The 21,700-nt window shown below is 46.0% G+C and overlaps 1 protein-coding gene across 7 annotated transcripts in view; it reads left to right on the top strand.

The window, feature by feature from the left end:
- ROCK2 (Rho associated coiled-coil containing protein kinase 2) overlaps positions 1-21,700 on the top strand; it is a 211,146-nt gene that overhangs the window by 165,329 nt on the left and 24,117 nt on the right. For all 7 annotated transcript variants that reach the window (XM_056564195.1, XM_056564199.1, XM_056564197.1 and 4 more), the window contains 9 exons: positions 1,486-1,646; positions 1,769-1,953; positions 4,733-4,802; positions 6,740-6,843; positions 7,016-7,202; positions 8,448-8,541; positions 9,242-9,336; positions 15,134-15,313; positions 15,450-15,618. In XM_056564195.1, coding sequence (XP_056420170.1) covers positions 1,486-1,646; positions 1,769-1,953; positions 4,733-4,802; positions 6,740-6,843; positions 7,016-7,202; positions 8,448-8,541; positions 9,242-9,336; positions 15,134-15,313; positions 15,450-15,618 — 1,245 coding nt within the window. The remainder of the gene's footprint in view (positions 1-1,485; positions 1,647-1,768; positions 1,954-4,732; positions 4,803-6,739; positions 6,844-7,015; positions 7,203-8,447; positions 8,542-9,241; positions 9,337-15,133; positions 15,314-15,449; positions 15,619-21,700) is intronic.

Below are 21,700 nucleotides of genomic sequence, written 5' to 3'. Positions count from 1 at the left end.
TTTTATTAAAAAATAAATAATAAAAAGTGATTTAAAAGTTTAATATACGCAAATGTGGTTTAAGGGCACAAAAAATGAGCCCTCATATTGCCCCGTATACAGAAAAATTTAAACGTTATAAGTGGTCAAAATAGGGCAATTTTAAACATACTGATTTTGTTAAAAAAAGTTTGATATTTTTTAAAAGCAGTACAATAATAGAAAAGCATGTAAAGATGGGTATGATTTAAATCATTTGACCCACAAAATAAAGAAACATGTCATTTTACCGTAAAATGCACAGTGAAAACAAAACCCACCAAAATTGGCAGAATTGTGGTTTTCAATTAAATTTCCTCAAGTACAATTGGTCACGCAAAAAACATTCACTCATATGAGTCTGCGGATGGAAATTTAAAAGAGTTATGGATTTTAGAAGGCGAGGAGGAAAAAACGCAAAAAAGAAAATTGGCCTGGTCCTTAAAGGGGTACTCCGCCCCTAGACATCTTATCCCCTATTCAAAGGATAGGGGATAAGATGTCAGATCGCCGGGGTCCCGCTGCTGGGGACCCCGGGGATCGCTGCTGCAGCACCCCGCTATCATTACTGCGCAGAGCGAGATCGCTCTGCACGTAATGACGGGCAATACAGGGGCCGGAGCATCGTTACGTCACGACTCCGCCCCTTGTGATGTCACGGCCCGCCCCCGTCAATACAATTCTATGGGAGGGGGCGTGGCGGTCGTCACGCCCCCTGCCATAGACTTGCATTAAGGGGACGGGCCGTGATGTCACGAGGGGCGGAGCCATGACGTCACGCTGCTCCGGCCCCTGTATCGCCCGTCATTACGCACAGAGTGAACTCGCTCTGTGCAGTAATGATGGCGGGGTGCCGCAACGGCGATCCCCGGGTTCCCAGCAGGGGGACCGCGGCTATCTAACATCTTAACCCCTATCCTTAGGATAGGGGATAAGATGCCAGGGGCGGAGTACCCCTTTAAGGTGAAAATGGGCTTAGTCCTTAAGGGGTTAAAGAGGTATTCTAGCTTTTAAAAATGTATCTCCTAACTACAGTATGGGGATAAGTGTCTGATTGCGAGGTTTCCAACCTCTAGTCCCCCTGCCATCTTCATAACGGGGCCCCAAATCCCTGGAGAGCAGGTTCGGCATGAACTCCATGAATTCTCTATGGGACTGCTGGAGATACCCGGAGTACATCGCTCGTTGATCTCCGGCACTTCCATAGAGAATGGATGGGGCATATGCCGGCGATGCAGCGGGGAGATTCGGGTCCCAGAGGTCAGACTTTTTGTCTCTTGTCCCTTGGATAAGGGATACGTTTTTGAATGCTGGAGTACTCCCTTACAGAAATTTTAAGAAATTAAACTTTACAGAATTTTGGACCTAAACATGACACAATATAAGGTGGAGATGTCTTTCTCAGGATATTAAACTATACTGTTGTTATGAACATGTGGCAACTGGATTTTTTTGTGTCACCTGTAGACATGGAGAGGAAACTGCAGGAGGAGAGATTGTCCAAGCAGAGGCTGGAGAACAACTTGCTGGAGGTGGAGAAGCAATGCTCCATGCTGGACTGTGACCTCAAACAAGCCAAGCAGAGGATCAATGAGCTGGAGACCCTGAAGGACAAACTCATAGAAGATGTAAGTTGTACCTGCAATCTTGTTCCATCACCAATGGGGCTATCGGTAAAATGTAAAATATTTCTTTGTCTTACTTTCTGATACTTAATTCGTCTTTCATTTTTCCATTTTTTACTTCTTAGGTTAAAAACCTTACCTTAAAAACTGAGCAGGAGATACAGAAACGCAGCTTGACCCAGAATGACTTAAAGATGCAGCTTCAGCAGGTCAACAGTCTTAAGATGTCAGAGAAACAGCTGAAGCAGGAGATCAACCACTTGACTGAGATTAGAGCGAGCCTAGAGAAACATAACAGCGAGCTACGCAAGTACGAGACCCGTCTGTCTGTCCACTTGGTGCCACTGAGCTGCTACGTTATTAGGAAACTAGTTTAGGAGGAGCTGAGCAGATTGATACCGTATTTTTCGCCCTATAGGACGCACCGGCATATGAGACGCACCCAATTTTAAAGGTGCAAAAGCTAGAAAAAAAAGATTCTGCACCCAACAGTGATCTTCAACCTGCGGACCTCCAGATGTTGCAAAACTACAACTCCCAGCATGCCCGGACAGCCGTTGGCTGTCCGGGCATGCTGGGAATTGTAGTTTTGCAACATCTGGAGGTCCGCAGGTTGAAGAACACTGGATACGAGATAATACTCACGTGTCCCCGCCGCTCCGGACCCGTCACCGCTGCCCTGGATGTCGCTCCATGGATGTCGCCGCGTCCCCGGCGCTCCGGACGTCTTCTTCCCCGGGATCCACGCTCTCCGTCGCAGTCATCACGTCGCTACGCACGCCGCTCCTATTGGATGATGGGACGGCGTGCGCGACGACGTGATGACGTCGAAGGAGAGCGCCGTCATACAGGGGATCCCGGCAAGGAGCAGACACCAAGGAGGCAGGTAAGGTCCCTACCGGGGTCCTGTAAGCTGTTCGGGATGCCGCCATTTCACTGCGGCGGTCCCGAACAGCCCGACTGAGCAGCCAGGTTAGTGTCACTTTCCCTTCAGACGCGGCGGTCAGCTTTGATCGCCGCGTCTGAAGGGTTAATACAGGGCATCACCGCGATCGGTGATGTCCTGTATTAGCCGCGGGTCCCGGTGGTTGATGGCCGCAGGGACCGCCGCGATAGCTGTGTATTCGCCATATAAGACGCACCAACTTTTCCCCCCCAGTTTTGGGGAAGAAAAAGTGCATCTTATATACGGCGAAAAATACAGTATATAGTTCTGTGGGGAATAAATCTGTATAACTTATCATTTATTCACTGAAATCTCTGCTGACGCTTGGTCTTAGAGTCCAGTGGGCGGTTCCAATCAGTGATTGATAGTCATATAGGAAAGGCTATATCGGTCACTGAGTTACTCTTCCCCCCTGGACTCATAAGCTTATATTCAATATTTTTCCATTAAACTAAATGTATAAATCATCTTTTTCTCCTGCTCTATATAATGCTGCAGTAAGATCAGACACCATTAGAGATGAGCAAACTTACAGTAAATTCGATTCGTCACGAACTTCTCAGCTCGGCAGTTGATGACTTTTCCTGCGTAAATTAGTTCAGCTTTCAGGTGCTCCGGTGGGCTGGAAAAGGTGGATACATTCCTAGGAAAGAGTCTCCTAGGAGTGTATCCACCTTTTCCAGCCCACCGGAGCATCGGAAAGCTGAACTAATTTATGCAGGATAAGTCATCAACCGCCGAGTCGAGAAGTTCGTGACGAATCGAATTTACTGTAAGTTCGCTCATCTCTAGACACCATGTGTGATACGTACCATTTAACATCTTGATTTTTGCTTTTTAAGAGACATAACTCATCTTTTTCCATCCATAGACCAATATGCAGGATTGTTTTTTGAGCAACCAATTGTACTTTTAAATGACACCTTTCATTTTGCCATAAAATGTACAGTGCAACAAAAAAACTATTATTATTTGTGGGGGCAAATTAAGAAAAAAAACAACAACAATTTTTCAATTGCTATTACTGTTCAGTGCTATGCATTGGCATAGCACTGATCAGTAATATCGGAAATCTACCTCTACAGCCTGCCGAACAGCAGACTTTACAAGGGGATCCCCAGGGAGCGGCATGGAGGAGGAGAAGAGACCTCAGGCTGCCATCTTTACTCATTGAACTTCCGCAATCGGGCTGTGGGTGGTCCAATAAGTGTCCCCAAAACCCCGCAATGGTTTTAGATGCCTTAATGAGCACTGATCACAGCATCTAAAGGGTTAATGCCAGAGTGGTGAGGTTCTGATAGCAGCGGGTACAGTTTCTGCGCCCACTTCATAGATTGTAAATGCACCAGGGCATACATTTTCACCCTGGTGGGTTTAGTCCAGGGCAGCCAGGGTGTACGTTTATGCCCTGCGTCCTCAAGAGGTAATAAACTCCTTACATGCCATCATCTTTGCTCCATACTACTAAACAGCGGGCACACACATGACTCACCTATACGAGTTGACATGGTGAACCTTATTTACAGTACTAACAATAACACAACAAGAACAATAGCGTGCACTCACCGCAAGGAATGCGTCTAGGCGTCAGGAGGTCCGGGTTCCCGGGGCAACATGAGACAGGTACCGAAGCGCTCAGAGGCTACGACGGTCGTTTCACGCGACACGCGTGAAACGACCAGCGTAGCCTCTGAGCGCTTCGCTACCTGTCTCATATTGCCCCGGGAACCCGGACCTCCTGACGCCTAGACGCATTCCTTGCGGTGAGCGCATGCTATTGTTCTTGTTGTGTTATTGCTATTTACTGTAGCTTTATTGGGTGCACCCCGCAGGTGTCAAGTTTTTCACGGGACCTCTAGCTGCATCCGTATATGTATCCTTTGTGTTGAAGTGGCAATTATACAGTAGTGCTCTCCTTTTCATTTCCTTGCTCTATTGCATACACTTATTTACAGTACATTTATCTGCTGCTTCTTGATGAAAGGTGCATAGTGACCATTTATTATCACTATTCGCTGGATTTCACATAAAAGGGTCATTACATCTTCGGATGAGAGGTTGTTGCATTGTATATGCCAATGTATTTATTACCAAAAGGAGACATATGTTGAATTACCGTACCGCCATGTCTTGTTTTCCACAGAGAACGTCAAGATGCAGATGGTCAGATGAAAGAACTACAAGACCAGCTGGAGGCAGAGCAGTATTTCTCTGTAAGCACGTACATCATTTATCTCCCAAAATAAAAGACCTTAGCCCCTTCTTAGAAATGCACATATCATAAAATCCATACTGAAGTGTTATGCTCAAATTAGAACCTAAATATTAACTGTTAACCCCCTATCTACAGGGAATATCTCTAGAGATGAGCGAACTTACAGTAAATTTGATTCGTCACGAACTTCTCGGCTCGGCAGTTGATGACTTATCCTGCATAAATTAGCTCAGCTTTCAGGTGCTCCGGTGGGCTGGAAAAGGTGGATACAGTCCTAGGAGACTCTTTCCTAGGACTGTATCCACCTTTTCCAGCCCACCCGAGCACCTGAAGGCTGAACTAATTTACGCAGGATAAGTCATCAACTGCCGAGCCGAGAAGTTCGTGATGAGTCGAATTTAGGTAAGTTCGCTCATCTCTAAATATCTCTATGGGACTTCAGAACTTTCCCCAGTGCTGTACTCTGCAGTGTCCCGTAGACAGTGAATGGAGTTGTGGCCCATCCGTAGTGAATGTCCGTGCATTATGGGGTCCAGCATTATCAGGAACTTTAAAGGGGTACTCCACTGGAAAACCTTTTTTTTATTTTATTTTTTTTAAATCAACTGGTACCAGAAAGTTTAACAGATTTGTAAATGACTTCTATTTAAAAAAAAATCTTAATCCTTCCAGTACTTATCAGCTGCTGTTACGATCCACAGGAAGTTCTTTTCTTTTTGAATTTTCCTTTCTGCCTGACCACAGTGCTCTCTGCTGACACCTCTGTCCATTTTAGGAACTGTCCAGAGTAGGCGCAAATCCCCATAGAAAACCTATCCTGCTCTGGACAGTTCCTAAAATGGTAAAGAAAAGAACTTAACTTCCTGTGGATCATAACAGCAGCTGATAAGTACTGGAATGATTAAGATTTTTTAATAGAAGTCATTTACAAATCTGTTTAACTTTCTGGCACCAGTTGATTAAAAAAAAAAAAAAAATGTTGCCAGTGGAGTACCCCTTTATCTACATTGGCTGATGGTACTGACCGCATTTCTGAGGGGTTTGGCTAAGTGGGGGCTGGGATATGTCATGATTGATTTTATATAGATATTAGCTTTATTAGTTTCTTGTCAGTGATATGAGAACAGTATGAAAGTAAAGTTTAATTTAACCCCCCTCCCCCCCAAAAAAAATAAAATAAAAGAAATAAATAAAATAAATTAACAAATAAAATAAATTGAGTTAAAAAAAAGTTCAGTTAAACAATTTTTTTCTTCAAAAAATATTTTATTGTTTAAAAAAACAAAGTAACCATTAATAGAGAGATATAGATGAGGTATTACTGCAACTAGCAACAATGGAGCGCATCCTCCCTTTTATTTTATTCTAGAAACGACACCACCTTTGTCCTTTGGCTGTATGTGGTATTGCAGTTTGGCCTTTGGTTGAATTGATATAATCTGCAGTACCAATTGCAGCCCATGGGCAAGAGTTTAGCAGTTTCTTGAGTATACTCAGCCCCATCTTCCTTATCCTGGGAAATGCCTTTAAAAGGGTACTCCGCTTCCCCATCGTTCGGTACGCTTGGATCGATCGGCGGGGGTCGTGCCATCACTGCCTCGGCACGCCCCCTCAATGCAAGTCTATGGGAGGGGGCGTGGCGGCCGCCACGCCCCCTCCCATAGACTTGCATTGAGGGGGTGGGGCGTGATGGCAGGAGGGGGCATGGTCGTGACGTCACGACCCCCGCCACCCGCACCCAGCGTTCCAAGTGAATGACTGGTGCTTCACAGAGATCCTTTGGATAGGGGATAAGATGTCTAGGGGCGGAGTACACCTTTAAGTATAATCTCAGGTAACTGGAAAAGCAGAATAGTAATAACGGCCATAGCATCATCCATCCTTGCTTATTGATGATAAATTCTAAAGAATTTATTCTGTTGGTTGCTCGTATAGACCTTGTACAAGACCCAAGTGCGGGAACTCAAGGAAGAATGTGATGATCAAGGAAAACTTTATAAGGAGATGCAACAGAAGAATCAGGAGCTCCAGGATGAGAGGTGAGTCGAAGGGTACAGGAAAGGGGGCCACAGTTTGGAGACCACTGGTCTCTGGTATTGGATGTGCACAGGGTTTGTTTGTAGTCTGTTACCATGGTGCCACAACAGATTGCGTTCTCCTTATCCGAGAGTTCCACATTATTAACAAACATGGGTTTTCTTGTATTTCCAGGGACTCGCTGGCTGCACAGCTAGAGATCACATTAACCAAGGCGGACTCTGAACAGCTGGCACGCTCCATTGCCGAGGAGCAGTACTCTGACCTGGAGAAAGAGAAGATCATGAAAGAGCTAGAGATCAAGGAGATGATGGCCCGCCACAAACAAGAGCTGACCGAGAAATACGCCACCATTAGTTCTGTACGTAGCTGTGGGGGATGGGTCACTAGTGGTGTTAGTAACATTTTAATGCTTAGACTCTCATATCAAGCTACACCTCTCAGGCTGCATTCACATCTCGGTGTGCGAATACGGCAGACGAATATGGCGGGAGAATTTCAAAACAGACTCCTGTGGGATCCGCGTCATACCCCATTGATTTCAATGAGCCGACCAGAGTCAGCTAGTATCTCTGGTTGGCTGGTTTTCTGACTGTATGTTTTTTTGAACTGGACTGCATAAGGTGGTCTGCTACGTTTTTCAATACTGTCGGAAAACGAGCCAATAGACACTAGCTGACTCTGTTTGGCTCATTGAAATCGATGTGGTATAGTGTGGATATGGCAAGAGGCGCTTTTGAAATTCTCCAGCTGTATCCCACTGCTGGATTCGCAAACAGAGTTGTAAATGTACTGTTACTGCGAAGCCGTGCTCCTTTACCGCTAAGCCACTCAGCTTTCCCTCTGCACATCATTGCTCTTGTCCTGTGAAGACAGGAGGGGAGAGGGAAAGGAAGGGTGGGAGCTCTGGTTGTTTCTTTCGCTGGCCAACCCCTTTAAGTGACAATAAATAAGCTTCTAAACCTTCTACATACATTTAGAACAGAACCCCAGGGATTTTTTTATTGATTGGTTTAATAAGTAGCATCTATTATTATAATTTTTTTTAGGTACGATACTCATTTCCTCTATTTTGTCCTTTTGTTAGTGCACACGACCAGCATTTTGAATGTCTGAATCCCGCAGCACCTACTCTGTGGCCCATGGTCAGTCTTTAAGCATCACTAAGAGATCATCAGTTTAAAGTGTAACTACAATGTTGCTGCGGTGGCAGAATACACTTTTAATTCTCCTGGCAACTCTGTAGCCAGCAGGTAAAGTGAGCAGTCTACGGAATTGCCTGAAGTCCCATGCAACTATATTGGGACTTTCGTCAATTCTGTAGAACTCTCACTTTTAACAGCGGGTTACAGATTTGCTGAGAGTTTAAAACATGTATCCTGCCGCCACAGCAACATTGTAGTTACACTTTAAATCTCCTACAAGTGCATGCAGAAAGTGCCTTTAATTCCACACAGTAGATTCTGTGGGACCCGAAACAATCAATGCTGGATATGTGGTAGATCCACAACAGAGATTGTAAATGATCAGCGCTACTGTTTAATCAAATGGGGAAGAGCTCTTTTTAAAGTGTACTTGTCTTCATCAGAGTATCTTTCTCCTTTAGCTTGAGGAAGCCAACAAGACATTAACCACAGACGTGGCCAACTTGGCCAATGAGAAGGAAGATCTGAACAACAAACTGAAGGATTGCCAAGAACGTAAGTCATCAAAAGGAAAGATCTTAGGGCACAGTCGCACTACGTATTTTCCAAAGCAAAATTCTGAATCTACGGTGCAGCAGACTTCCATTGTTTTCAATGGAATTTTGCTCCACGATTCGCCCTACAAAATTTCCCTGACAGATATTTCGCAATGAAAATTCCAGAACCTAGATTCCGCCAAAGCGTGAACAGGAAATTCCTAGTGCTGGCTTGTTCTGCCAGTGCCTGCTACCCATGGAGTCTTCACCCGGAATTTCTCCAGATGAAGATTCCATAGTGCGAATGAGCCTTCAGGGATGAGTAATGTTTTATTTTATTTTTTATTATTATTATAATCATTAAAGGGGTACTCCGCCCCTAGACATCTTATCCCCTATCCAAAGGATAGGGGATAAGATGTCAGATTGTCGTGGTGCCGCTGCTGGGAAGCCCCTTTGGATGGGGGATAAGATGTCTAGGGGCGGAGTACCCCTTTAATAATAATTATAATGTACTTATATATATATTTTTTTTATGTATTCAGCAAATCAGTTTACCAGCTTTCTGACGGCATAATAGGGGAATCAATTCTCCCATCATATCTTAAGGGCTAAGGTCCCTTAATTTTACTCACTATGAAGACTTCTATTGCCCATTTTCACCATATCTATAATACAAGAGAGAAAGGAAATCTATGTATTTTAATATTGTCCTGCAGAAATCCAACAGCTGAAAGAAGAAGGAACCAGTGTTGTGGCCATTAGAACACAGTTTGAGAAGCAGCTGCTGAATGAGAGAACCCTCAAGACTCAGGTAACAATACTGACCGACCCACAGCATCTCTGACTGGTCTTCTGGACAATACTAGTGGTGTCAGGTGGTGATGGGGAAGGCAGCAGTCAGAAGGAATAAAAAAAAATTAAAATATTTTTTTTTTAAAATTTTTTTTTCAAATCAAATTTTTGTTTAATAGTCTCAAATACAGGAATATAACAATATATTGCAAATAAAATACAGAGGTTTGCTCAGCGAAGGCAAGAAAGTGTACTGGCAGTGCATAGCTGCCATCTGTAATCATACGATTAGATTTCTCAAGGGTAACTTCCCAGACTCTGCAATACTTTGGGGGTTAGGGGATTTGCTGTAAGGTGGGGGTATACCGTAGCGTAGTAAGGTGGGTTAGTCCGGTGTCACATCTAGGCAATGATACCTCTCACCAGCTTTAGTCGTCATGCCAGTGTTTCCCCAGCAGGGTGCCTCCAGCTGTTGCAAAACTACAACTCCCAGAATGCCCGGACAGCCAAAGGCTGTCCGGGCATGCTGAGAGATGTAGCTTTGCAACAGCTGGAGGCACCCTGCTGGAGAAACATTGCCTCATGTACACAGCTGTATTATGGTTTGCATCGAGACTTAATAACCCAACCATAGACGTGCATTAGGGGCCTTTCATACAGAAAGTTTTATTTCTGTCTGATTCCATACAAATAAAAAAAAAAATGTAAAGTGTACCTGGCATTTGCAAAAACTTTTTATCTAATTTAGATAGTAAACATATATAAAACTTTTCTTCTCATTCGGCTCCATTGGGGGACAGAGGAACCGTGGGTATATCTTGCTGCCACTAGGCATTAACAAAAAAGAAGTCGGCCCCTCCTGGCAGGATATACCCACCTACTGACTCTGAGCTAATCAGTTTTAGCTTAGTGTCAGCAGGTCTGGAGCTCTCCAGACCTGGTCTTCTTTTTTGTTTTTCTAGTATTTCTAGAGTTGTAGAGTTTTCTGTCCTTTTATTATTTTATTTAGGTTGGGGCAACAGGAGCATGGCGCTGCCTGATCCCCCACTTGTGAGGAAGGGACACAGTACATAAAGCATGCACCGTTAACCCCTTCTCGCCATTGACCAGCACTAGGGATGTAACCTGGGTCCGGGTCCCCTCTTGCCCCTGCTATGACAGCCTGGTATGATGCAGTGTGGCACTAGGCTGGTTGAAGACTTCGGTGGGTGAGTATGTAAGGAACATTTCCCTTGAAGTAAGTACACACCTCCACCCTCTGTTCCCCTCATCCCCCAGGTTAATAGGCGGTACTCTTATTGGGGTTTTAGGGGTTAAAAACTTATCGGTCACTGTACCTCTCTTCCTAGCACCTCTCTTGCCAGCGGCCATGCCGCACACAAGGTGCCTTCTGTATATTTGCGAAAGTATTCTGTTGCACGGCATCCCTGCACTGCACACGAGGTGCCATCCCTATTCTTGTACACCTCGAGTATTCGCACGGCCGTTTCTGAACTTCGGCCATGGCATCCTGTACATCTGCCACATGGTTCTGTTCCGGCTCCCTGCTGCGACAGTCTCAGTGGGGGGGGGGGGGGGGGCATGGGGCCTGTGGCCGGGCATCCTTCTGAACAGCGCATATTCCGGGGAACGGGGGCTGCAGTGGCAGGCGGCTGTTAATTTAGCCCGCGGTCTTCCCGGCGGTAGCTCTGCCCTCCTGTTTTGTGCAGTCCAGCGCTCTTTCTCTTTCTAGGTCCCGTCCAATGCCCTGTCAGCGTGCGCACGAGAGGTAAGTGTTAGCCTCTGCTGGCTTAGCGCATGCCGCTGCAGGGGTCATGTATCTCCTCCTACTTTAGCCTTGCTACCTATGGGAGGCTTTGAACTCCCCAGGGGGGCCTCTCTCTTGCCTGTGATGTCACTCGTTTCTCACACCAGCACACTGCGGTAGCTAGAAACACTCATCTCTGCTGTGGTCTCTTTCTCGGTGCATGCTGCTGTTCCTGCGGCTGCTGCTGTTCCTCTCAGCACGGACCTCCTCCTCTGCAAGGGACCTCCACCTTTGCAAGGGACCTCCACTTCTGAAGGGACCTCTACTTCTTCAAGGGATCTCTACCTTCTGTCCCAGCTGTGAGCTTGTTCCTTTTTTCTCTGGGTTTGGCTGATTTGTATGTTGGGTTCTTTTCCATGTCCGACCCCAGAACTAAACCCCCCCCCCCCCCCCCCCCGCAGACAAGTGGTTTCCGCCTTAGTCACATACTATTCCTGCACGGGCTGTAAGGCTAAAATGCCAGGTGAATCCATCTTTTCTGCCTGCTCCGCTTCACATGCCAGCCCTCCTGTGCCTTCTACCCAGGGTGGCTCCCTGGAGTGTGCAGTCCCTGACCCTCCCCCAGTTTGGGTGTCCTCTCTCTCTCTCTGACGATCTCTGATTTGGCGCAAGTTTCCAGGGAGGTGGCTACTGCCCTAAAGCAGAGCAGTCCTCCTTGCGCCCACACTCCCGGGAGGCTCGTTCAGCGTCCTCTGGCCGGCGCTCTCACAAGCGCCCTAGGGTCATTTGCTCTGACTCCACACCCGATAGGATGTCTCCACGTTGTGCTCACTCCCTTTCCCCATCTACCAGGCGGCATTCTCACTCTCATCGTCGCTCTCCTGGAGGCCGTTTCTGAACCCAGGACTGCCACTACCTGTTTCTGTTCTCCTGGGGAACTAGTGGACGCAGACTCGGACCCCCATTCAGAGACCAAGGAACTGTCACCCATGTCGGACATGGTGGACAGCCTGGTGTCGGCTGTCAGGGATGCCTTTCACCTACAGGACCCTTGAACTTCGGACCCAACTCCAGAAGTTTCCTTCCGCCGCACTCGCTGGACTCCCAAGGTCTTCAGCACTCATACGGAATTTGATGACCTGCTGGAAACTGCCTGGAAGCACCCTGAAAAATGCTTCTAAGGGGGTGCGGGCTATGTTTCCATTTGCCCAGGAACTGGTCTCCAAATGGACCACCCCACCTACGGTGGACCCTCCAGTCTCTCGCTTATCCAAGTCCACCACTCTTCCTCTGGCTGATGCGGCTTCCTTCAAGTACCCCATGGACAAGCGAATTGAGAATTTAGCAAAATTTGCATTTGAAGCAGTAGGCTTGTCCTTGCTTCCGGTGTTCGCTGCAACTTGGGTGTCCAAGGCCTTGGTTGAAGGCTTGGAATGCCGACGTGGCCTCCAAGAAATCGCTCACTAAGATGCCTTTTTGGCAAACGCTTGGACAAAATCATCTCTAAGGCTACAGGCTGTAAGAGCTCTCTGCTCCCTCAGAATAAGGTGCGTCGCACCGATTCTCGCTGCAAGTCCTCTTTGTTTTGGCCCTTTCGCTCCTTTGCCTCAGGCCGTCAAGACAAACCAGCCGCTTTGCAGTCTCGGAAGGCTCCTTCCTTCAAAGAGCACCCCTCCTAGAAGCAGGACGGGCCTTCTGGATGCTTCTCCGCAAAGCCAGGTACTTGCCAACCTACCTCCGCCTGAAGGGGCGCCCCCATCCGAGCCCTCCTTTCGGGTGGGTGGTCGCCTGTCCCTCTTTCGGGACATTTGGTTGGCGCAGGATTCCTGGGTTCGGGATGTCGTTTCCAATGGTTACCAAATCGAGTTTTGTTCTTTTCCCCGGGTTCGTTTTTTCTGGTCCCGTCCTCCCCGCTCCTTGGCCCTGGCTGCGGCTTTTCAGTCTGCGCTCCACACTCTCCTTGCGCAGGGGGTCAATGTGCCAGTTCCGCCCCAGGAACGTTTTTTTGGGCTTCTATTCAAATCTGTTCGTTGTTCCCAAAAAAGGGGGAACTGTCCGTCCAATTCTCGATCTGAAGCTCCTCAATCGGCATTTGCGCCTGCATGAATTCCGAATGGAATCTCTCCGTTCTGTTGTTGGGTCCATGAACCAGGGTGAATTCCTGTCTTCGGTGGACATCCGGGATGCCTACCTCCACATCCCCATTTTTCCGGCACACCAACGATTTCTGCGGTTTGCCGTTCCTGCAGGCCATTTTCAATTTGTGGCCCTGCCCTTTGGGCTGGCCACGGCCCCAGGGTCTTCACCAAAGTTCCAAGTCCTGGCGGTGGTGATCGCTATCCTCTGCTTTTGGGGGGGTGTCGGTGCTCCCTATCTGGACGACTTGTTGATCAAAGCTCCATCCTTTGCACAAAATCAGGAGAGTCTCCACATCACTCTTCAGACCCTGACCTGTTTCGGTGGGTGATTAACTGGGATAAGTCCAATCTCTCTCCCTCCCAGTCTCTAGTATTCCTGGGGCTTCACTTCGACACTGAAAAGGCTCAGGTTCTGCTTCCATCAGACAAGCGTGTGTGCTCTGTTGTCCAGGATCTGCCTATTGCGCCGCTCGAAACCGGTGGCCATCTGTTCGTGTATGGAAGTGTTGAGCAAGATGGTGGCAGCCATGGAAGCCATTCCTTTTGCTTAATTCTGGTGCCGCCCTCTTCAGTGGGCCATCCTGTCCCTGTGAGACAAGTTTCCTCAGTCCCTCCACTGCCAGATCCGTCTGCCCCCCATGACTCGCCAGTCGCTCCTTTGGTGGCTCCGCTCTCCACTCCTCCGAGAGGGACGCTCACTTCTCCCACTGCGTTGGAAGGTCTTAACAACAGATTCGAGTCTCCTCGGCTGGGGGGGGGGGGGGGGGGGAGGGGAGATTTTTTCATCAGGCGGGTTTCGTAATTGGCAGCTCTATCCTGCTGATCCCTTTTTCTTGTCCATCACCGGGACAAGACTATGCTTCGGACGGTACCGTCTTTTATGCTGAAGTTGGTCTCCTCTTCATCTGAACGAGGATATCGTCCTTCCCTCCTTCTGCCCGTTCCCTCACCCTAAGGAGCATTCTCTCCACAACTTGAACATGGTGAGAGCTCTGCGTGTCTCGGCCACCTCTTCTTTTCGGTGCTCTGATTCACTGTTCGTCATTACAGAAGGCCGGCGCAAGGGGCTTCTGGCTTCTAAGTTGACCATATTCCGGTGGATCTGGTCTGCCATATCAGAGGCCTATCGTTCTAAGGGGAAGGCTCCTCCTTTCCAGGTAACGGCACATTCCACCCGCTCTTTTGGGGCCTCCTGGGTGGTTTTCAACAGGGCTTCAGCCCTACAGGTGTGTAAGGAAGCCACTTGGTCGTCCTTGCACACATTCACAAAGTTCTACCAGGTGCACACTTCCGCGTCTGCTGATGCCGGTTTTGGGTGTAAAGTATTGCAGTCGGCGACTCTCTCTAGTTTTTTGCCGGTTTCCTCCTACTGCTTTGGGACTAAACTGATTAGCTCAGAGTCAGTAGGCGAGGTATATACTGCCAGGATGGGCCGACTTCTTTTTTGTTAATGCCTAGTGTCAGCCTCCTAGTGGCAGCAAGATATACCCACGGTTCCTGTGTCCCCCAATGGATCCTCCAAGAAAGAGATTTTAGAGTAAGTTTAAAAAATGTATTGTGTTCCTTTCTTTTATAGGCTGTGAACAAACTAGCCAAGATCATTATATAATGATAGTAAATAAATATATTTATAAATATATATAAAACTTTATTTTTACATAAACGTTCTTGAATTATTCCTCCTTTCCTTTATAGGCTGTGAACAAACTATCCAAAGTCATTATATAATGTAGATAGTAAACATATATATATATATATATATATATATATATATATATGTATATATATATATATATATATATATATATGTATATGTGTGTGTATATATATATATTTATATATATATATATATATATTTTAATATATTATATTTATATATAATACTTTATTTTTACATAAACATTCTTGAATTTTGCTGCTTTCTTTTATAGGCTGTGAACAAACTAGCCGAGATCATGAACAGGAAGATTCCCACCAAGGGTGGACCTGACACCGATGTGCGCAGGAAGGAGAAGGAGAATAGGAAACTGCAACTAGAGTTGAAATCCGAGAGGGAAAAACTTACACGTCTTGTGGTCAAGTACCAGAAAGAGATGAATGAAATGCAGGCGGTAAGTACCTGAAGGCTAAACAGTACTTGAAAGTGTCTTAAAGTTTCTAACCTGTTGAATACTACGTGGGAAGTGCAGAATGGTCTATAACATAAGTTTCCGGCTCATTTTAAAGTTTTACCATTTTTCTTTACAGCAAATTGCAGAAGAGAGTCAGGTCCGAATTGAGCTCCAGATGGCACTAGACAGCAAAGACAGCGACATTGAGCAGCTGCGGTGTCAGCTGCAATCCATCCATATAGGCATGGACAGCACAAGTATCGGCAGTGGGCACGGTGACACAGACAACGATGATGGATTCCCAGGTAAAGCCCTTTTTCTTTTCATTTACCATCTTAGGAAACGCACGGTGAAACTTGCATCACATTGCTGACTTCTACTGGAGAGCAACTTTGATGCAACTGTGCAGTCCACTGCAACTATTAAGTTGTGATGTTACGGTAGCATTGAGATGCACATGTCCATGCAACAAGGCTTACTCCTCAATAAAGGCGTCTTCTTAATTTCCTTAGGAAAAGCCATGAATCTATGCGCTCCACGCTCCCCTCATTGTTTATTCAGGTACATCATTGTGCATGGGACTGTGGCACTGCAGATAAAGCTAGGTTTATATTGACGTCTTCTCATTCAGGGTCCGTTCGGCTCTGTTTTCTTGAGCAGAACAGACCTTGAAACAGTTCAGAACACAACAGACACTGCCAGGTCCCGACGGACCCCATTCACATGAATGGGGTCTGTTGAGGATCTGGTAGTTTAGTGGAGAAAAATAATAGTGCATGCACTATTTTATTTCTCCGCTTAAAGGGGTACTCCGCTGCTCAGCGATTGGAACAAATTGTTCCGAATGCTGGAGTCGGTGACGGGAGCTTGTGATGTCATAGCCCCACCCCCTTATGATGTCACGAACTGCCCCCTCAATGCAAGTCTATGGGAGGGGCGTGACAGCCGCCACGCCCGCCTCCCATAGACTTGCATTGAGGGAGTGGGGCTATGACATCACGAGCTCCCGACCATGGCGCAGCATTCGGAACAATTTTTTCCAATCGCTGAGCAGCGGAGCACCCCTTTAACTTCTGTCTTTTTGATGGAATTTAGGACGGAACCTGTTAACAGTCTGTTAGAATGATTGTTAAACAGGTTTTCCAGGGCTTTTCTATTGATGGTCTCTGGATAGGTTATCAATAACTCATAACTGGACACCCCTGCTAGTTTTCTCTAGACCCTACAGTTGTCGAATCTACAGCGCATTATAGCCCCTTCAATTTCTGTCATTGGATTTTTACTTTTTCAAATCGCCCAAGAGGGTTTATGGCTGTATTAAATTGAGTTTTCCATTGCTGACACTTGGGGAGCCCCCATGGATCCTCAAAATGAAAAAGATGTTATCCCAAGAACAGAAGTTCTCCTCTATCCACAGGATCCTGAGAACAGAGGTCTCTGCAATGTTCGAATGTGCCATAGAGAGTGCATGGAGTGGTGGCTACACATGCTACTCTAATTTGGGGGATAATTGACCTCTGGACCCCCACTGATCACTTCAATTTCTTGTATGCTGTGGATAGGGGAGAACCCCAAATGGTCTTATCCCAAGGTCAAAAGTTAACCCCTATCCTGTAGATACAGGATACCTTGCTGATCGGTGAGTATTTGATTGTTATAACCCCCCACAATCCTGAGAACAAGGGTCCCCTGAATGAATTGGTGGGCATGTGCAGCCAGTGCCCCACTCCTCCAAACATTGCTTGGCACCAAGCTCTGCAATGTTCGGTGGGTGTCCTAGTAATATGGCATAACTATTCAGATGTTGGGGTAACCCCTTCAGGTTTTGTCTCCCTCATAGAAGATCCCTGCACACTGGTATCCAGGATTGGTGAAAGTCGCAGAGGTCAGACCCCCATGAGTCATATTGTCGTGGCGTACCCTAGACGATGAGAATTTAAGGGTTTTAATGTGACATGTAAAGTTGCTTCTAGATTATCTTTCCTTTCAAGAATATTGATGCTCACGTGTATAACCTTGTTTTTCCTCCCTTCTTTTCTTACAATATTTTCTATAACTTCTCATCTGCACTCTTCCTTCCGGTTCTGTGCCGGGGTTTTCCAGTTCACATCACTCAGTCCCGTACTATGGAGTCCATGTCATTCACCTACCAGCGTTCCTCTACTTCTGTCAGCATTGGCACTAAGCCCTCTCGTTCTCGCTTGCTTTTCAACTCTGATTCTGATACGGACTCAGAGGAGGAACCATTACCCTGTGCACGAGCCCCTACAGATCCTGATAGCGATGACAACGAAGGTGACATCGCTGTGCAACCCTTCGCTGCACTGTGTGACCCCATAACTTGTTGTCACTGGCCCCTGTCTAACACTTGTTCCACTTTCCCGATCACACAAGTCTTATAACTACAGGTGTGGGATCAGCATGGCATGGATACTGACCGCATGCACTCTGTACTGTGTGGCTGCTGAAGATTCTTGAAATACTTTTTTTTTTTTTGAGGATCATCTAGAGCAATGGTCTTCAACCTGCGGACCTCCAGATGTTGCAAAACTACAACTCTCAGCATGCCCGGACAGCCAACGGCTGTCCGGGCATGCTGGGAGTTGTAGTTTTGCAACATCTGGAGGTCCGCAGGTTGAAGACCACTGATCTAGAGCAGTGGTCTCCCAATTGTGGACCTCCAGATGCTGCAAAACTAGAACTACAAGGAAATGTGGGTGGGACAAGCAGGGCTCTGTGCAGAATCCAGGCTAGTCAATCAGCCTGCTGTGTGAGTCGGGGGGGGGGGGGGGGTGTCACAGAACCTCTGTTCACATTGCAGCCAGTTGTCACCTCTGAGGAGTGAGAGATGAAGTTCCCACATGAGACGTGAGGGCAAGCAAGGGAACACCCCTCCTCCTCAGTGAACTGCATGCAGTGTGTGCAACATAAACAAGGCAGTTAGGAGCCATAAAAGGATGAGAAAAAGGAGTAAGCACAGGATCAGCACCACTTAAAGAGTGAGCTTGAAGCATTTTATTTATTTATTTATTTTTTATTTTAAATCTTCTGACAGGTAAACTTTAAGGTGTTACTATCATTTCACACAGACTTGTCAGAGACCTCCTCCGATTGTTGGATCTAGCCAGTTAAAGGGGTTATCCAGGAAAAAAACTTTATTTTATTTTATATCAACTGGCTCCAGAAAGTTAAACAGAGTTGTAAATTACTTCTATTAAAAAAATCTTAATCTTTTCAGTACTTATGAGCTTCTGAAGTTAAAGTTGTTCTTTTCTGTCTAAGTGCTCTCTGATGACACGTGTCTCGGGAACCGCCCAGTTTAGAAGCAAATCCCCATAGCAAACCTCTTCTAAACTGGGCGGTTCCCGAGACAGGTGTCATCAGAGAGCACTTAGACAGAAAAGAACAACTTTAACTTCAGAAGCTCATAAGTACTGAAAGGATTAAGATTTTTTTAATAGAAGTAATTTACAAATCTGTTTAACTTTCTGGAGCCAGTTGATATATAAAAAAAAATATTTTTCCCTGGATAACCCCTTTAACCCCTTAAGGACTCAGCCCATTTTGGCCTTAAGGACTCAGACAATTTAATTTTTACGTTTTCATTTTTTCCTCCTCGCCTTCTAAAAATCATAACTCTTTTATATTTTCATCCACAGACTAGTATGAGGGCTTGTTTTTTGCGCGACCAGTTGTCCTTTGTAATGACATCACTCATTATATCATAAAATGTATGGCGCAACCAAAAAACACTATTTTTGTGGGGAAATTAAAACGAAAAACGCAATTTTGCTAATTTTGGAAGGTTTTGTTTTCACGCTGTACAATTTATGGTAAAAGTGACATGTGTTCTTTATTCTGAGGGTCAATACGATTAAAATGATACCCATTATTATATACTTTTATATTATTGTTGCGCTTAAAAAAAATCACAAAGTTTTTAACCAAATTAGTACGTTTATAATCCCTTTATTTTGATGACCTCTAACTTTTTTATTTTTCCGTATAAGTGGCGGTATGGGGGCTCATTTTTTGCGCCATGATCTGTACTTTTTTTTGATACCACATTTGCATATAAAAAACTTTTAATACATTTTTTATAATTTTTTTTTTAATAAAATGTATTAAAAAAGTAGGAATTTTGGACTTTTTTTAATTTTTTTTCGTTCACGCCGTTCACCGTACGGGATCATTAACATTTTATTTTAATAGTTCGGACATTTACGCACGCGGCGATACCAAATATGTCTATAAAAAATGTTTTTTACGCTTTTTGGGGGTAAAATAGGAAAAAACGGACGTTTTACTTTTTTATTGGGGGAGGGGATTTTTCACTTTTTTTTTACTTTTACTTTTACATTTTTTTACATTTTTTTTTACACTTGAATAGTCCCCATAGGGGACTATTCATAGCAATACCATGATTGCTAATACTGATCTGTTCTATGTATAGGACATAGAACAGATCAGTATTATCGGTCATCTCCTGCTCTGGTCTGCTCGATCACAGACCAGAGCAGGAGACGCCGGGAGCCGCACGGAGGAAGGAGAGGGGACCTCCGTGCGGCGTTATGAATGATCGGATCCCCGCAGCAGCGCTGCGGGCGATCCGATCGTTCATTTAAATCGCGAACCGCCGCAGATGCCGGGATCTGTATTGATCCCGGCACCTGAGGGGTTAATGGCGGACGCCCGCGAGATCGCGGGCGTCAGCCATTGCCGGCGGGTCCCTGGCTGCGATTAGCAGCCGGGATCAGCCGCGCATGACACGGGCATCGCTCCGATGCCCGCGGTTATGCTTAGGACGTAAATGTACGTCCTGGTGCGTTAAGTACCACCTCACCAGGACGTACATTTACGTCCTGCGTCCTTAAGGGGTTAAAGCTCCCCACTGTGTACTGTCACCTGGTAGACAAGTGACTTACTTCTGATGTAATGTCAGTCCCTTCCAGGTGTACGCAGCACTCTTTTTCTTTCGCTCAGATCATCCAGTTTACCTTCAACCAACTTTTTATTGTTATTGTGTGTTATTACTCCTTGATCCGTCTTTGGCTCACACCCCAGGACATCCAGTCGCGCACAGCCCTCACACGGCTGTTCACAATCTACAAACCTCAGATGGCCAGATAATGGAAATCCAGGGGTCTGTATTCATTCCCTTTTGATGATGGAACATGACTCTACCCAGGAGATTGTTGTGCTGTACCTGCAACTATGTGGTTGGGACCCATCGTCCTCATATAGTTCTCACCCATTATACCGCCTAATAAATCCACATGACAATGCACACGGGTGTGCAGTAATAAAGTAAGACCTGGAATATAAGAGTATAAACCACCTTATAATATTCTTATACACAGTGTATACAGTGCTGTGCACAATGTACTCGGTAGAGGTTTCACTTTCAGTTTATCACCAGGAAATGATAAGCAGTCACCAAGTGGCGGTATTAAAACCAGCGTGAACATTGCCAGGATTCTATGTACATTTGGTTGGCTTTGTTGTATTCAGCCTGATCCAAACAGTCTCCAGACAACACCAAAACGTTATGTAGGTAGCAGTCACTGTCCAGATTGGTTAAAGGGGTACTCTGGTGGAAAACATTTTTTTTATTTTATCAACTGGTGCCAGAAAGTTAAACAGATTTGTAAATTACTGAAAAATAATTGAATAGTAAGCGCTGTATTATACACACAAGTTACAAACTGACCTGTAGATAGTACGGTTGCTGATAAAAATCGGTGGTTGCGGTGTAAGAGTAATGATCCCACAGCAATGCTGGTACAGCGCGATCGCTGTGTATAGCAGTGAAGGAGGCACCGCTCTGCAGATACGTGGGCTCCCTGAAGTGGTGTTCCAGAGGTTGCAAGTGGTTCTTACTGAATTGACTCCCGGATGTAGCGGGTTACTTCTTTTAATGTTGTTTCCCAGAGTGTTACTTCATGAAGGGTCCGGTCTCTAGGAAGGAGCGTGGATTGCAGTGGGAGCGCGTCCCGGACGGTGGCGCCTCTACCAACTTGCACGCACGCTACGTTCAGGTTAAGGTTCCGACTGAGTGTGTTGTGAGTGACGTCACTATGGTATCCTCAGCAGTCCACAAGGCTATCGACGTACGTTTCGGAAGTCTTGGCTTCCTTCGTCTGGATTGCCTTAATGGACCATTAGTTCTCTCTTATAGCTCTTCAATCCAGACTTGTGGACTGCTGAGAACGCCATAGTGACGTCACTCACAACACAGTCGGAACCTTAACCTGAACGTAGCGTGCGTTCAAGTTGGTAGAGGCGCCACCGGCCGGGGCGCGCTCCCACTGCAATCCACGCTCCTTCCTAGAGACCGGACCCTTCATGAAGTAACACTCTGGGAAACAACATTAACAGAAGTAACCC

Source organism: Hyla sarda, chromosome 3, assembly GCF_029499605.1.
Source record: "Hyla sarda isolate aHylSar1 chromosome 3, aHylSar1.hap1, whole genome shotgun sequence".
Classification (NCBI taxonomy): Eukaryota; Metazoa; Chordata; class Amphibia; order Anura; family Hylidae; genus Hyla; species Hyla sarda.
This window is presented reverse-complemented; position numbering and strand designations above follow the sequence as displayed.